At 43.5% G+C, this 15,849-nt stretch overlaps 5 protein-coding genes across 5 annotated transcripts; 4 read left to right on the top strand and 1 right to left on the bottom strand.

The window, feature by feature from the left end:
* Positions 1 to 46: 46 nt before the first annotated feature.
* EAE98_003275 (uncharacterized protein) lies at positions 47 to 1,411 on the top strand (the record flags this gene model as incomplete). Its single annotated transcript, XM_038950895.1, has 1 exon — positions 47 to 1,411. One exon carries the CDS (start codon positions 47 to 49, stop codon positions 1,409 to 1,411), a length of 1,365 nt encoding a protein of 454 aa, XP_038812359.1.
* A 1,567-nt stretch (positions 1,412 to 2,978) lies between these two features.
* Positions 2,979 to 4,462, top strand: EAE98_003276 (uncharacterized protein; the record flags this gene model as incomplete). Its single annotated transcript, XM_038950896.1, has 4 exons — positions 2,979 to 3,182; positions 3,243 to 3,447; positions 3,528 to 3,961; positions 4,010 to 4,462. 4 exons carry the CDS (start codon positions 2,979 to 2,981, stop codon positions 4,460 to 4,462), a joined length of 1,296 nt encoding a protein of 431 aa, XP_038812360.1.
* Positions 4,463 to 6,443: 1,981 nt separating this feature from the next.
* EAE98_003277 (uncharacterized protein) lies at positions 6,444 to 6,974 on the bottom strand (the record flags this gene model as incomplete). The annotated part of the gene is made up of 1 exon (XM_038950897.1): positions 6,444 to 6,974. One exon carries the CDS (start codon positions 6,972 to 6,974, stop codon positions 6,444 to 6,446), a length of 531 nt encoding a protein of 176 aa, XP_038812361.1.
* Positions 6,975 to 8,187: 1,213 nt separating this feature from the next.
* Positions 8,188 to 9,635, top strand: EAE98_003278 (uncharacterized protein; the record flags this gene model as incomplete). Its single annotated transcript, XM_038950898.1, has 4 exons — positions 8,188 to 8,390; positions 8,449 to 9,160; positions 9,209 to 9,559; positions 9,612 to 9,635. 4 exons carry the CDS (start codon positions 8,188 to 8,190, stop codon positions 9,633 to 9,635), a joined length of 1,290 nt encoding a protein of 429 aa, XP_038812362.1.
* A 1,860-nt stretch (positions 9,636 to 11,495) lies between these two features.
* EAE98_003279 (uncharacterized protein) lies at positions 11,496 to 12,141 on the top strand (the record flags this gene model as incomplete). The annotated part of the gene is made up of 2 exons (XM_038950899.1): positions 11,496 to 11,594; positions 11,680 to 12,141. 2 exons carry the CDS (start codon positions 11,496 to 11,498, stop codon positions 12,139 to 12,141), a joined length of 561 nt encoding a protein of 186 aa, XP_038812363.1.
* Positions 12,142 to 15,849: the final 3,708 nt, after the last annotated feature.

Below are 15,849 nucleotides of genomic sequence, written 5' to 3' on the forward strand. Positions count from 1 at the left end.
CAAATACAGTCCGGCTTCCTTAATACTGATCATACCAGTTCCTATCATGGCGTCTCAAGATACCACGGAGGATCGCTTCCAACATCATCTAGAAACTGTCCGAATTTTGTTTGGCAGCAAGATAGATACAATGGAAGCCTACACTACAAAAGTCTTTGATATCTGTAACGAGGCTCTAGCATCAGGAAACATACGACATCCTCCCATAACCCATCGGATTAAGAAATGGGAGTCCGCTAAAGGAACTCTTCGGCGACGCCAGAAAGAACGAATAGCTCGTCAACGCCTTCGAACTGCAGTTCAATCAAAAGGTTGGGATTGGCCGGGCTGGTGCCGGATTTGGGGTCAAGAGCAATGTGAGAAAGAGATAGGATCATTTCAGGACCCTGGACAAATTCTCGATGCTTTACACGACTTCGGTGGCCTTCGCATCTCGCTTTACTTTCCAGGAGATGTAGAGCGAGTTATAAGCCTACTAAGTAATCGACTAGAAGTCATCAGTAAATGGCGCAAAGATCAGGATTCTGACATTGCACAGAAGCTCGAAAAATGCATCGAGGTACTTGATGGGCCTGGCGCTGCTGGAAAAGCAGTAGACCTCGTGAAGAGGGAGTTTCCAGGCTATAGAGCGACCCACCTCATTGTGAAACTCTTTACTAAGGACATCCTACCTGCCAAAAGACCCCCTTGGAATGACATCAAAGTTGAAATTCAAATCGGGACTTTGATAATGCATGTGTGGTCCGAAATCGAGCACGACATGTTGTATAAGCCGCTTGCATCACAAGATCAAAAAATTTCTCGCGAGGAAGAACAAGTATTGGACATTATCAACGGCATCGTGATGACAGGTGAAGGGGCCCTAAGACAACTCGAAACATGTATGGAAAGACGGCAGGACCAACGGACAAAAGACAAATCTGCGTTCGCGATAAGTCATTATGAACTGGGTGTCTGGATCGAAAAGTACTGTGCTGAACGTGCAAAACCGCTGGTTTCACATGACTGGAAGAGCTTACCTGAACTTTATGAAATTCTGAAAACGACTGGCGATCATCAGCACTCCAAAGTTGAATCAATCATTGATGAAGTCTTCCAAGATTTCCAAGATCAAGATGAAGAAGTCCGGCGCGATAACATCTCTCTGTTTATTTTAAAAGTACTTTGTAAACGCAGTCCCGAGACCCAGCCTCCCTCCCTAGAACTTAATGGTGCCGGGATGCTGGGTCCTATTGCCCAATTCTGGGCTACGCATTTTGTGCATAGCCTCAATATGGCAATCTACCTGGGCGTCGAAGACAAGTTCATTTGCATAGATGGCACACCTAAGCCATCAATGACAACGATGCTTGACATCCTCCATCCTTACGATCCGTATGTTTCACCAATTCTCAACCCTCTTTGTTCTTGATACCTTGTTCATCCTGATTTCAAACTCTACTTCTGTATCTGGCTTTGAAATTCTCAGAATGACTTTTAATCCCTCAATTTGCTCGATTTCTTTGAAAGATATTCTTAATCGTCACATCCTGATTGCCTAATCTTCTAGTCGCTGTGGAGATGCTACAGATGCCCAGACCATAATTTCTTACTGCCATGGGCTTCTTCATCGCCAGTGTGATCCATGGGTAATAGTTGCAACTCTCTTATCGCGTACCACCGGTGTCATTAGGGTGATAGGCCTCGGTGATTTACATGATATTCTCGTGCCGGGAACCATGAGCAGGTTTTTTAGACTTGAGTCAGTGACCACGATAAACTCTAGCCTTGACAGGATTATTGAAGACCTCGAACAGTATTGGATTGTTGGTTTTGTGGCCTACTATCTAGGTCGAGAATCTTTGAGACTATCGTACGATGTTTGGGACCAAATAAAGTTATCATCTACCGAGTCAAAGAGCCCAATCAAGCAGCAATTCTTCAAGCCTTCAAAATTGCCGAGGGACCTTTACGAATCTCCTGACTCAAGATCATGGGAACTTGTTGATCCGCCAATCTTAACAGTCAAACTGCTTGGGTCTGGGCTCTCTGCGATTGATATCCCCACATTTCGAGGTCAATCCGACCACGCAGAAGGCATTCTGACACTTCTATATCGATTGCACTTTAGACGTGACTGGGCTAAAGTGGAAGAGAGCTATAAATTAGCGCGTTCCTTAGGGCGTCCCAGTGTAGGCAATAGTATTTCCCGTATATCGTTTCCTGATTCGGCTCCGGCTCCTGATACATATCATTTCTTTTAAAAAACATATGCGTATGTAATATTGAAAGCTATATCACTGAAAGTATTCAATATTATTTAGATATTTAATATTATTAGTAATATATTGAAATACTGAAATCTAATATAATATATTCATTTCTATTTATATTATATCATAGAATGTTCATTTCTTAATTTAATTTATATAAAATAAATCCCATGCAAATCTCGAATCTGTCTTGTCCTGTTAGTTTAAGCCAGTCTCGAGCCAGTATATATACCTAGAAATATGACCTAGGGGCGACTTGTATAAACACAGTATCAACCGTCCATGCAAAGGGAAAACTGTGCTCCGCGAAAATTAAATAACCTTGGACATTTTTTGTGGGATGATTTAGTAGCAAGACTGAAGCACGCAAAATCCTTTAACATTAACCCGCATTAGCCAGTTTTGTGGACTCAAAGACAAGGTTAAAATCAGCTGTCTTCTATTTAGCCAGGGTCCAAAGTTGACCACAACATTGACGTACAATCTACGGGGTTGATTCTTGTCTCGTCGTTTGTAGTAAAACTCCAACTAGTCCGTGAAGGAAACATCAATAATCTTAGAAGGCTTCGCCTCTCAGATCCTGGTCAGCAATGCATTTCCCCCACTCATATGCCGAGTAACCGATGCAAGTAGCAAGGGTTGAGAAATCATATGTAAATAACAATTCCTCTGTCCCAGGTCCCGTTGTCTTGTTAGAAATTCTTTGAACATTCGAAAACACCCAAAATGGCTGAAACACAAGTGCCTCCACTATCTAATCGCATGAATGATATCATTCAAACTCTACTTCCAGCTGCTGCTGCTGCTGCGGCCGACCATGCCGAGCCGAACCCCGAAGTAGTCAACTTGTCTGTGGCCGACAACCAACTTATACGAAGTGAATTACTTGATATCTGCAAAGGTGTTATTGCAAAGGATTTAACTCAGGAGGTCGGTAGCCTTTTCCCAACAAATCATGGCTCATTTCTCACTTCCTTATGCCTCAAATAGACTTTCAACTACCCTATGGGACTTGGGGGAGATCCGTCCCTGATGCAAGCAATATCCTCATTCTTCAATACATACTTCAAGCCCTCGACCCCCGTTACTCCTGATCACCTTGTCGTTGCCGCTGGAGCGGGTTTTAGTCTCGATGCCCTTGCATCCAGTATATGCGAGCCAGGAGATTCAATTCTAGTTCCCGGTCCTTGTTGGAGTTTGTACCCCATACCCTTTCCTTTGTCTGTAAAGCTTTCGGGTTCTATTATTATTGATTTGTTATATTGACCTGAATAGATTCTTTCGGCGCTTATATCTACTGTCATGCTGGTGTCAGACTTGTTCCTGTCTATCCAGCACCGTATTCTGCAGCTCTTACATCGCATACATTGATTCCTGCTCTCGAGGCTGCCTATGATAGCGCTGCCGATCCGAAACGTATCAAGGGGTTGATTATTTGTAACCCACACAATCCGTTTGGACAATGTTATTCAAAGTCTGCACTGCAGGCGGTATTGAAGTGGTGTGTGCAGAAGGGATTGCACTATATCTCTGACGAAGTATATGTTGGAATGGAGTTCGGACGAGACACGAAAAGCGATAAATTTGTATCAGCACTATCCTTACTAGATGGTAGCTCAGACTCTAAGAATGGAACAACATTCGATAGAAGCAAGCTCCATGTTCTCTGGAGCGCGAGTAAACTGTTCGGTATACCTGGTATTAGACTGGTATGTCAAATGAACCCTCAAAATATCTAATGGCTAACAAGAGCGCAGGGCTGTTTGATCACCCAAGCCAATCCTATGGTTCGCATTGGCTCTATAATTTCGACCTACAATCAAAGTTCATCTCTGTCCGCTCTTCTACTTACACACCTTCTGAACTCAGTCGAACTTCCTGCTTTATTAAGCAAGAACAACGCACTTCTCGCCAAATCTTATGACCTATTGTCTTCAACTTTGACTCGTCTTGGTATCGAGTTTCTACCCGCGAATGCAGGCTTTGTAGTCTTCGCTAAATTCGTCAAGAATGCGAAGTCTTGGGAAGACGAAGCAGCCCTTGTGCAAGGGTTGAAGGAGCATAAAGTTATAGTCAGCGCAAGTAAAGGATTCGCGGGCGCAGATGAAGAGAAAGGCTGGGTAAGAATCACTCTTGCTGTCCCTTGGGAACAATTCAGTGAGGGCATCAAGAGGATTGAAAACTTTTTTCTTGAAAGTGGCTTAGCATGATATTTTGCTAGCGTTAAGACACTTTCAGGTACGCTGAATGTACTTCTCGTAAAATTATTTTGTTATTGCGGTATGTGAAAAGTAATACTCGTAGAAAAACTTTATATGTTGGCAGACTACTGATATAAGACGACACTTTATTCTCCAAGACAACAAAAGCATAAATAGATCACCAAGGCACGAGTTCTTCCTACATTCTCTGCGTTCTATTCGCTGATGGTTACCGCCATTCATAGTCATCAAGCCTTCCGGCGATTCAATTATGTACTAAGTGACTTTTTAGTTTTATTGATATCTACGTGCCATATCAGCCGACGCCAGTTGTCAAGAAGTTTCTTTGGTATACAGCAACAATATGGTTAAGCCTATCGACAAGAAGTAAAGGTCTAGGTCAAGGGATGCATCATCGGGGGCCGGTCCATTGTCAGACTGAACACTTTTCAGAAGCTACCAGTCTTTTTACGGCCATTATATATAGCCCAGATCGCGGCCTGCTGTCACATACGACCATAGACTGAAGAGAATTGGGCATCCCGTCCGCTCTGCCATACACAAGCTTCAGATCGGTGGATTAGTAGTTGGGTGGGTGACCACCAGCGAATCCCCACTGTTGTATGTTTCATTTCTTTTTGCATTTTTTGATGCAGATTTTGCTGGTGGGCGACGGCGGGGTGGGATGATCTGCGGGACAGGTGTAGATTGACATTAGGTAAATAACAAACTGGTTGAGATGGGATCAGAATGATGATTGAACAGCGACTATGAAGGAGAGCAATGGGAGGAATACGGTTTGATCAATGAGGAACAACGTGGCTGATATGTAGATGTATCTGTTAGAAATAGAAAATGATTGTAATCAACAGCAATACAAAACTTAGCAACCAAGCTTTTGACTCATCAAAATCCCACTTGAGAATATGTTATCGAAATGTGATCTCCGTCCCCTAGGTACACCAAGGTAATCATGTATATCTTTATCTTCTTACTCTGACCTAAAGCCCTCATGCAAAAGGGTCTCCAAGAAAGGAATCCAGAACGCACTCTTTCATCAAGAGACTACTCATACACACGGTAATGCGATATACAACCGCGAAAGTTACTTTCCTCCTTTCTCCTTCAGTTGACATAGGGGCAAAGAATGCCCTTTGACTAGCCTTTTGATCATCTTCAACGCTATAGATCTTGGCAATTTGTAGATCTTCAAAACTTTTGGTAAATGGAGAAACAAGTAAGGGAGCCTTTGATTATTCAGTAAAGAACGCTTTCAATCTTTAATTTCATTGGCATGTGAATGATATAAAGGTTTGGGTGAGTGCTGTAGCAAGATTGCTATTTGTCTCAAGTGCCGTAGTTAGATGAGGTCATCTCAAATGCCCTGGTATTGTTTACTCATCTCATCGCGGCCCCAGATGATATTATCGTCAATAATCAAACCAAGAGGAAACACATGAAGCGACACGTAAACGAGAATCTCAAAGGGGGCTCGACATGACACTTAGTGACTAATCTTGCCAGTCCAACAAAATTGATCGAGCCGTTCAATCAAGAGTAAAAATCTCCAGAAAATTATACATTTAAGAATGATAAATTACACATTTTCAGTATGATAAGTCAATCGCTTGCTCCACCCCAGATTCATGAAATAAACTCTCAAATATCTAGATTCGAGACCTGAAACTTTCCCCATACCGAAAAATGGGTATTGGCGCTATCCTCAAAGGAAATAATGTCAAAAAACCAAAGATTTCAAATCGAACGCCGGCCGCGAGGCTATTCCTTCTCCAGCCGTGAGGCAAATATTTCTTCTCAGTGTGTCCGAGCCTGGTTTCTCCACTGATTCCCGTTTTAGCCCGTCCAAGCAAATACAACCGCCCGCTTCCCCTTCATCTCCATTATACCATCAATCGGTCCAGTATACAAGGGTCCCGATACCAGAGTCTTTGTTCCGTTCTCCAACTCAACTATTTTATGCCTAGCGGTTTCATCTTCGATGTCTTCTCGAACTGCCAGAGCTCTCATGATGATGCCTATGCCGATGTCTACTACCACTCGTGTGCCCGCTAGCGCTTCTATCCACAGCTTGTTCCATTTCCTCAACTCTCTGTCGGTAACTCCTCACAATATCCCTGATATGACGAATACGGTCGAAGTCCAATTCCAGCTCATCGATTTGCCTGAGTATATCATGAAACCGTGCGATCTCCGCATCCGCCATAGCAATCGCGTTCCCCGCATTATCATATTGTTGCTGTGCAACAATAGCAGATTGCTCAGATAGATAGTCAAGCCTCGAGCTGATTTGTGATATGAGATGGTCAAAATGACGCCCAAGAGCTGCGAGTGAAGTGGTATCGAGTAGGAGGAGACCTTGTGACGATGCTCGCGAGGCTGCGCGAGAAGAGCTGGAGCCTGCGGTTACGGCAGCTTGGACTTGATGGTGTCGAAGGAGAGCAATCTCATCAGCCGTTAAGTTGAGCTGGGTATCTGGCACAGATGGGGCAGGTGAGGCCATTGGTTCTAGGCCTCTTGGTAATGCGAGGAATTCTGGATGATGCCAAGCGATAACAGAAGTCTACTAGATGATTTCGACACCCTCACAGAGAACTGTGAAGGCGCTGTAAACTTCATGGTAGTTGTGATTCAGGAAAGATCATTTTCCAGGAGTCCCTTCCCCCTTAGCTTGGTGATAGTATAGATTCAAAGTTTGGTTCCGCGAGAGCTGAGCTTGGACGAGAGACAGTCAAACCAGGGAATATAAGATCCACAATCGATTCCGGTATTTTGGATGCCTTTCTTTTTATATATGAGTGAATAGATCAGCTGAGAACGATAAGTAGGTTCTTTTCGTTTACTTGTTCCCTCCTCTGCAGTATTTTGATTCAAGGTGATTTCCGTACGAGAGTATAAAGTATGGGTAGATTTGTGTTAGGAAGGTGGTCTAGTATTAAAGGATAATTCAATTAAACAAATATAATTATACACGGGAAAGAATGAAAGTAATGGTGATGAGTGGTTGAGAATAGAAGTTCAACGATGGTCGTTCTGTGTGCGACCTTCCTCCCGCCAAATACGGATAATTGAAGTGGTCATTCGGTGCTAAGAAAGATTGAGTATGGTGGTACATACATAAAACTTTTGCATAATTATTCATAAAAATATGCATGTATCATGTCATCTGCATCTCATCATCCTGAAAACTGCCACCACTCATCAACATCAAAATCAACATCCATATCAACATCACACTGTTCATTGCTGCTGTAAGAATATCAGATCTTACCCTTTCATCCACCGGAGAAGAAACGTATGGAGCAAGGGAAGGAGATGCATATCGTGTCAATATTCAATGGCCCCATTGACACGATATATACATGTACATGTGTACACCTTCGCGAGTGCGGCTCGATCTTCCGGTGCAGACGCTCCCATGTAGTGCATGAGCAGCTACGTGAATGTGATTGACAGTACTCGGTACATCAGTCCCGAGAAGTGTTCTCGTTATTGCACATCTTCTTCAGATAGTCTGCACAGGGTGCACCTACTATACAGCCGCCTCGGGAAAACAAAATGCCCCATTTCCGCTCGCTGGGCAATTACCCCGCACTCGATTGTGACCTTGCCAATATTGCTTCAAAATATCTGCAGTCTTATAAGTAACGGCTTCTTAGCAATATGATTTCTGCGATTCCTTCTGTTGTTGTTTGTGTAAGTCTCGCACTGTCAAAATGAAGTCCATGATTTCAAGTATAATCCTATCTCTTTCCTGCGTGGTAACTGCAACAATTTGGCAGAATGATCAAGTCCGCATCACAAATTATCCAGACACGAAGATAGAACTCAACGACCATGACTTCACTGATTACCCTCCCAGCGCGCCAGAACTCTCCTATAAAGGACGATGGGATAGTAAATATGTTTCTTGGTGGTCGTAAGTTATCTATTCTGAATTCTGTCCATAAGGCGGGAGAAGACTAAACAAGCCTCAGAGCACCCGGGCTCAAATTTGGATTTACGGGAGAAGAAGTCGCCATTACATTTGGGCCTTTGACTTCGGACACTGTTTTGATTGGATATCGAGTGAATGGTCAGGATTGGCAGCTCACAAACATCACTACAAATGCCACGCATCTACTAGTTAGTCCAAAATCTCCTGCGATTGATGTCGGCTGGCCTATAAACCCATCAACTTTTGAGCTCAGAGTCACAAATTGGGCGTATGGTGTCCAGATCTCCGCCGTCCACTTGAGTAAAGGTGAAAGCCTGATTAAGGTTCCTAAATCTTCAAGGACTATCGAATTCATTGGAGATTCTCTTTCTTCGGGTTACACAGCTACCCTAGAAGGGCTTTCGAGCTTTGCGTATGGTATGGGAGCCGGTCTTGGAAACACTGAGTATTCCATCACAGCATATCCGGGAATTTGTTTGGTCGACCAATTGTGTTGGGGCAATACTAGAGGAATGTTTCACCAGTGGTACTATACTTCTGATACTAGTCCTCGTGCCACTCAAATATGGGGCGATAAACCAGAACTTTGGGATTTCTCCAAGCAAGATGATGCGGATATTGTAGTGATCAACCTGGGGACTAATGACAGTAATGGGGCGATCAATGTTACTAGTTCTGAATACGTCGCTCAGTATACCTTACTGATTGAGGGTATTCATGCTGTCTGGCCCAATGCTCAAATAATTCTGATGGTACGTCCAACTTTACAGGCTGCGTATGAGCATCACTGACACGATTAGTCTCTCTGGGAGGGTTTCTTTGCCTATGGAAATTCTTACGCGCAAGCTCAAGGATTTGCCTCTGAAATTCACAACATATATCAATATTTCAACTCCAAGGAATACTTGTCCAATCCAACATTGTACAATCCGCATACCAATTCCACTTATTCGTCCCATCGACCTTCTGCTCCATTCGTATCTTATTTCAACACCACCGGCTTGATGCAACACAATGATATTGGGCCAGCGTACCACCCAACTGATGTGGGGCATATCAAGGTTGCGAGTCATCTGATACAGTATGCGAGAATGAAATTTGGTTGGGAATTGTATGCAACTGGTCCGGAAGTATTTCACGATACCCTTTACGTACGTTAAATTCCCATGATTGTTTTGAATACACTACTGACCTATTGTTTAGTGGAACGACAACCAAAGCTATTGAACATTCGTCAAATATTTATATAGAAATGGTATGAGGCATGAAGTCATGATAACCTTTATTCCTTCCGTCCCGCGTGTTTGATAGACATTACATAGCATGCTCGACGCACTCGAATATCTGAGATCCAGCACAATATTGCGTCTCTATAGCTTTGATAGGTTGAAATTGCACCGTCTCCGCATTTCCATGACTCCTCCCGTGAAGATCGATGATTCACGATCCTCATATTTATCTCGTGATACAAAGTTCTGTGCACATTTCAATTGATAACGTATCTTGTTACCTTTCAGATCCCTTGATTTTTCATTGCTTCTTCCCAGCCCATCTTATCTAAGTTCTAACTCATTGGCGTCCTTTAACCTCGTTTACGATCATACCCCCCACCTACCCCAAAAAGTAAAGAATGAAATACACAAATAGAAACCCAGACATGCACCCCTCAAACCCCCACAACTTTATCTCAGCAGAAAGAAGAAACATCCAACATCTCCAAAGTTTCACCTAATCTCAAGTAACACAACGTGTAACCCCCGCCGTCCGTCCCGTACTCCCCCTGTCGCTTCTCAAACCTGAAAACTCAACTTAAAAGGTATGACACAATTCTTATCCTGCCTGTTTCCCAATCCAAACATAGAGCGTTTCATATCTTCCCTCAACTTCTGCATTGAGTTCGAGCCGAATTTCTTTTGAGCGTTAGTGTTCGAATGCAGGAAATTTACTTCGCGTATATACGAACTAGTTCTACTTCGTGATCGGTTTGAATGCTTGTTTTAAGGGAGCTGGTAGGTGCATGAACTGGATGAGATCGATCGTCTGTTCTGGGGAAGGGATGACGATGCTCACTGTGGATTAAGCTATGGTATTTGCTGAATAACCATGAGAGGATTTTTTACTACTTGCACATCTACTTTTTGCGCCGCCTTGATCATCAATCGGGGTGCACTTGTTTTGACATTTTAATTTCTCATCGCGCCCTAGAATTTTAACTACAACTGAATCGAAACACTAAGTTGATTGCTTGCTGAAATCGAATCGGGAAGGTTATGCTGTAAATGTGCATCTTTGACGGCATGCCAAAGGTCATGTGACTTTTTTTTTTTGAACATGTCCCTTTTCAGATGTTGTGATTAATATCAAAAGATTTGTGACCAGCAATAGCGACGAGTACACAGATACTTCTTCTGCTCTTTCTGGATGTACAATGTACCCCAGACAGTCATCACCAAACAATCGCTCTGCATCTCTTTCGATGCATCCACGTCAAATCACGCGACAAAGCCTTCCTTATTCCACAATACCCTCAAAGCAATTAGCATATGCCCTCTCCTTTTCTACCCCCTTTCCCCTGATGAACTCCTATCACACAACATCTCCTATTCACAGCATCAACCAGACAAATCTTAGGCCCTCCCGCCACATTTCTCATACGGGAGTCACTCCGAAGCCACTCGCGGAAAATCTCCATATACTAACTTACCATCTCATAATTTTTTCATCTCCTATTGACCCCATGCCTCACGCCAAGCAGGGCAGGATTTTGTGTATCATATTATATCGCATTGTCAGCAGTACGTTGCGCCGAAAAATCTGGTACGGGGAACGACGCGCACGACGATCCGGGGAGCGTAAGCATGCGGTGTGATGTAAACGTGTATCCAGGGAGTTGAGATTTTCTGGTAGGGATTGTCTTCCCTTTGAGTGCATCGCTTGAATGGTTATCCATGAATTAAAGGATTGCTGTGCGTCAAGTAGGCGAGTAGATTAGCTACCCTGAGCTATCGTAATCAAGGCCAGGTATCGTGGAAGGGGTGCTGATTGTGTGAGTGAAGGGTGAAACGTGCGAACATGGTTTTATTTGAAATGATTATGCAGAGGGAAGGCGAAGGCGATGTATTTCAAGGAACGGGGATTGTGGATACTTTTTACGCTTACTTGGAATTTAGTTGTCGTATTTCGTGCGTGTGTGATGTTTGGCTGTATAGTGGTCTATGGAAGTATGTACAATGTATGTGAAGATATGGAAATCATATCTTCCCAATTGCAGACGCAGGGCCGCGCGCTTCGAATTGATCCTGGATGTTCAGCCCTAGCTGCGTGTGGCCATAAATTTATTCTTCAATTGACTGATTCAGCTATGTTCCAAGGCTGCCGTGAGACGATCGATACAGGTTGGTGGAACCGTTTGTCAGTGCCAGTGCCAGTGCTTGTGCTTACATTTCCCCAGCGTGTTTTGTGGCACAAACCAAGAAGTCGACATTTAAGCTTGTTTCCTAGTCGAGATGGGCATCATCGATCATTGTACCAAAACAGGCCAGACGAGCCATTTTCAGCCCCAAGCCCCGACTTTTTGCTCGTTTGCAGCCATTGGATGTTTACCGGTGGGTTGCTAAAGAAAAAGAAAATTAGCAACAAAATAGTCGTCAACTATCGCCTTTTCAGAGACGCCACCAATATTCATCATCCCGCGCCAATCGAAAAATGCTTCGAAGAACATCAAAAGAAATGAAAAGCCACGACGTTGCAATAGTCTAACGTTTATGGGGAGATTTTGTCCGAGGTGGCTTCTGCCGAGTGTTGGGGAATTGACTGCCGCGTGATCACGACGGCAGAATAATACACATAAGATACAGTAAACGCAAGAACCGACTCGTTTCCACTACAGGCGTACAGTCTCTGCAGGGAGAGAATACTTCTCAATGAGTGTACAGCACGTTTAGCGGACAAACGCTATAGAGGCTAGCTTCATAGATTCGGGTGTCTGCAGGTAATTTTGTAAGAATGGGATGATTTTTGGGCCTTCGATGGACAGGCCACTCAGCTCGCTTGCAGATGAAAACTTTGCTATGACTGGAGCGCAAATGTAAAGAGGAATGCGATGTATCCATTCTGTGCCTCTATCGTTAAATTGCTCCCCAATACGTTAAGAACAGTGGACTGGCTGGGCCTGGAAAGTTGATAAGCCTGGCGATGATGTACACCGAAACAGAAAAATTCGCAAAATAATAACGAGGCTAAGTGCCGCTGACCCGATGAAGGTACTTGATCGGGGGTGGTTGAAATAGACTGGTTCCCCCCTGCGACTGATTATGGAGTGCAGTGCTCACTTAATCTACTTACCGGCGTTGTGGAACTTGAGTCTTTTATCTTACGTGCCAAAGCGTGTTTCCAAAGCGTGTTTCCAAATACGTGATCCATTTTAGATTGGTGAGATTTGGTCTATCCCTGGGGGACGATGTCGTTTTGACTGAGAGCTCTAAATAGACTCGCTCTGATGGATCCTGCAATAATAATCGTTGACCAAAACTGGGATTGTCGACGAAGCGAACGGGGCCTCTGAATTAAAACGTTGCTCCAAGAGTGAAAATGGAAACTATAACCCAATGATCGCTCCCACTATTCGATCGATTAGGCCCAAATCAAGTATTTGCCATGGGTTGCTTCGCTTCAACCTTCATAAGATGTGTCGGGAACGGCAAAAGTTGCGATGTTATCGATGTATCCGATCTTTACCCCGATCCAATCTATAAGATAGATATCTCGAGGCTCTCATTGCGATCCACTCCTCCACTAAATCTCCGAATGTGAGTGACTCCACGAAAACAGCCTTGATTTGCAGTTGGAATACCGGTAGCGGGAATAGCTGGAGTAGCTGGATTATCTTTACCTCTTCACAGGAAACAATGATTATCTATTCTGAATCCCCACTCTCCAGATCTAAAGTTGAAATAGGAAAAAGAAATGCTTTGAAAAGCACAATTTTCAAGATTCAAATGAGCTTGAACTTCGAAGCGATTCAAACCCTGAAGCGATGTGTATATAAAACTGGTATTATAGGTTGATGCAGCAAGGTCCAGGGCCCTAAGAGAAAAGAAATAATGTGGTACCGCGCGCAAAATGTGAGATAAAATATGCTTCACAGCACCTGGGCAGTGTTGATGATTTCGATGGTGTCGGCGTTGCATACCAAATAGGGAATATAATGACTTACTCGGCGGTTGCAGAGTGAACCTAAAGCAGGCACTGCGTAATGTGACTTAACTTCCGGATTATGTTTCCTCCTTATTTATGTATTGAGTCAAGAGTAAGCTAAAAACCAAATAGACTTGGAAATGCGAAATGTATGGATTTTTCGAAAAATCTTGACAAAGAATTGAGTTGTAAAAGTTCTGTGATGGCTTGATCTGGTGGCATGTTCGTCGTAAATTGATCAAATCACAGACATAATAGAATTCCTTGCGGAATCTTCCAGTCGGACATAAAAAGATGCTCGCTCCATGATTGGAATATTTCAAACAGGCAGAGATACACCCAGTTGTGAGTTGGCCAAGTGGATTGCGGACGATGAACAGGGCGTTGGAAGCAGGTTTCGACGGATTGTGACGGATGATCGACCCCCGCCTGGTAAATGCTGCTTGTCCTCCGGAGTTGATCCTAGATGGACATCAAGATCCAATATATGCAAATAATATGCAGCCCGGATCTGTTGAGTGACCCCAATTCGCGCATTTCTTGGTAGCAGGAAAAAGTCAGGCAGTTGATAGAGATAGGACCTAGGATGAAAATTAGACTGCATCAACCATAGTCTGGTTGCCAAAAGTACTTGAGGGTGTGATGAAAAAGTTAGCATCGTGAAAGGATGATTATGAGGCTTTTGAGAACATGCATTATATATTAATCAAGGGGCTAAAGGTGCACTGTGCAAACGCGAATCTTTGGGAAACCTTGCCTATCTCGGGTGCATGCATTCCTTACTCCAGAGTTCCTGACTCAGAGAAGCCTTTGCTCCTGTGTCGAACTGTTGAGAGTTAATAAACACTGCAGATAGGCTTTTGCTTTTGTTGAAGACTGAATACTCGTCACATCTACATGTTTGGAGTAGCAGTACATATGGCTATACAGACACCTATATATGATTTCGAAAATGCCATATATGTGGGACGGTTCCCTGAAGGAGTTCGTTCTTTGCATATCACTACTGGATGAGGAACTGACCGGCTAAGAATCACGAACTGTGAAGTATACGCGTTCATGAATAGTAGCTTTTGGCGACCGCGGGGCAAGCTTAACACAAAGCCCCATGTGGTCATCAACGATAATCCTTGGTTGAGAAGGACCGACAAGCTGCCACTTTCCTAGGGCCCTTGGTGAAGAGTATCACTGGGATGCGATGATCATCCTGCAGGAGATAATTTTAACACCAATCACAATCAAATGAATGAACTTTATGCTCGATGACGATATACCTGCGATCTATTCTTATTGATGGCATGTTATCACCGAATGTTCGTGTCTATACTTGGGTCTGACTGATAACTCTTCGTTGTCCTGGATCAAGTTGACAAGTAGAATGACTGAGCTCTTGGATTCAGATTGCTCAATTTATGAAATATGAAAAGCATGTGTAGGTAGCTAAAGGATGTCATTTAGGAGTCTGAGTCGGGTCTAAGTAGGGGAAAGAGTAGGTATGTATGTATATACCTGCATTCGCTTTCCTCCCACGCATTCGTATTGAATTGCTACCCGTTTCTGTACAAAGCCAGGCGAAAATTGGTAAGTCAGTGCCAATTCATGATTGAATGGATTTAATTAATATGCCAGGATGGGTGCTTGCAGAAATCATCTCCGAGGATTTCCATAGGCACGAGCCACGATGATATCCTTATCACCTCGCAGTTGCCTCGCATCTACGCCGCGCCGCAGGGTAAGATATACGATGTCCATTAGCTTTAACACTACCTGTAGAATAACCGTACACTGTACACACCACTGTACACAATATGACAAAGATAGTTGTTGGTTGTTATGGCACAAGGAGATGGATAGTCACCTCTCCGTCACACTTTTTCACATTTCAGCCCGTTCATGCTTGTCGTTCAAGAAACAACCTCCTTTGAATTTTGGCTATTCTCATCAATGTAGAAGCGAGAGCGCCTTCTCGGGAGATCATCTGCCGCACATCAAAAAGGGCTTGTGAGTATCCGAAACATGGCAAATCCCTAGAGATACGGAGAATTGATCATGTTCTATGACTGTTTGACTGCAAGTAGGTAGTTGAATTAAACGCCAAACGTCCTTGGACTTACCGAGTTTCAAATGATGATTATACTATACTATACGCGATCGTGCGAATTGACTGATCATATTGATTGTATTTTACTGGGAATTCATTTTATACCCGTATGACAGGCTATGCTTTTATTTTCCAGCCTCCGCA

This window comes from Botrytis deweyae, assembly GCF_014898535.1.
Source record: "Botrytis deweyae strain B1 chromosome Unknown BDEW_006, whole genome shotgun sequence".
In the NCBI taxonomy this organism is placed as follows: domain Eukaryota; kingdom Fungi; phylum Ascomycota; class Leotiomycetes; order Helotiales; family Sclerotiniaceae; genus Botrytis; species Botrytis deweyae.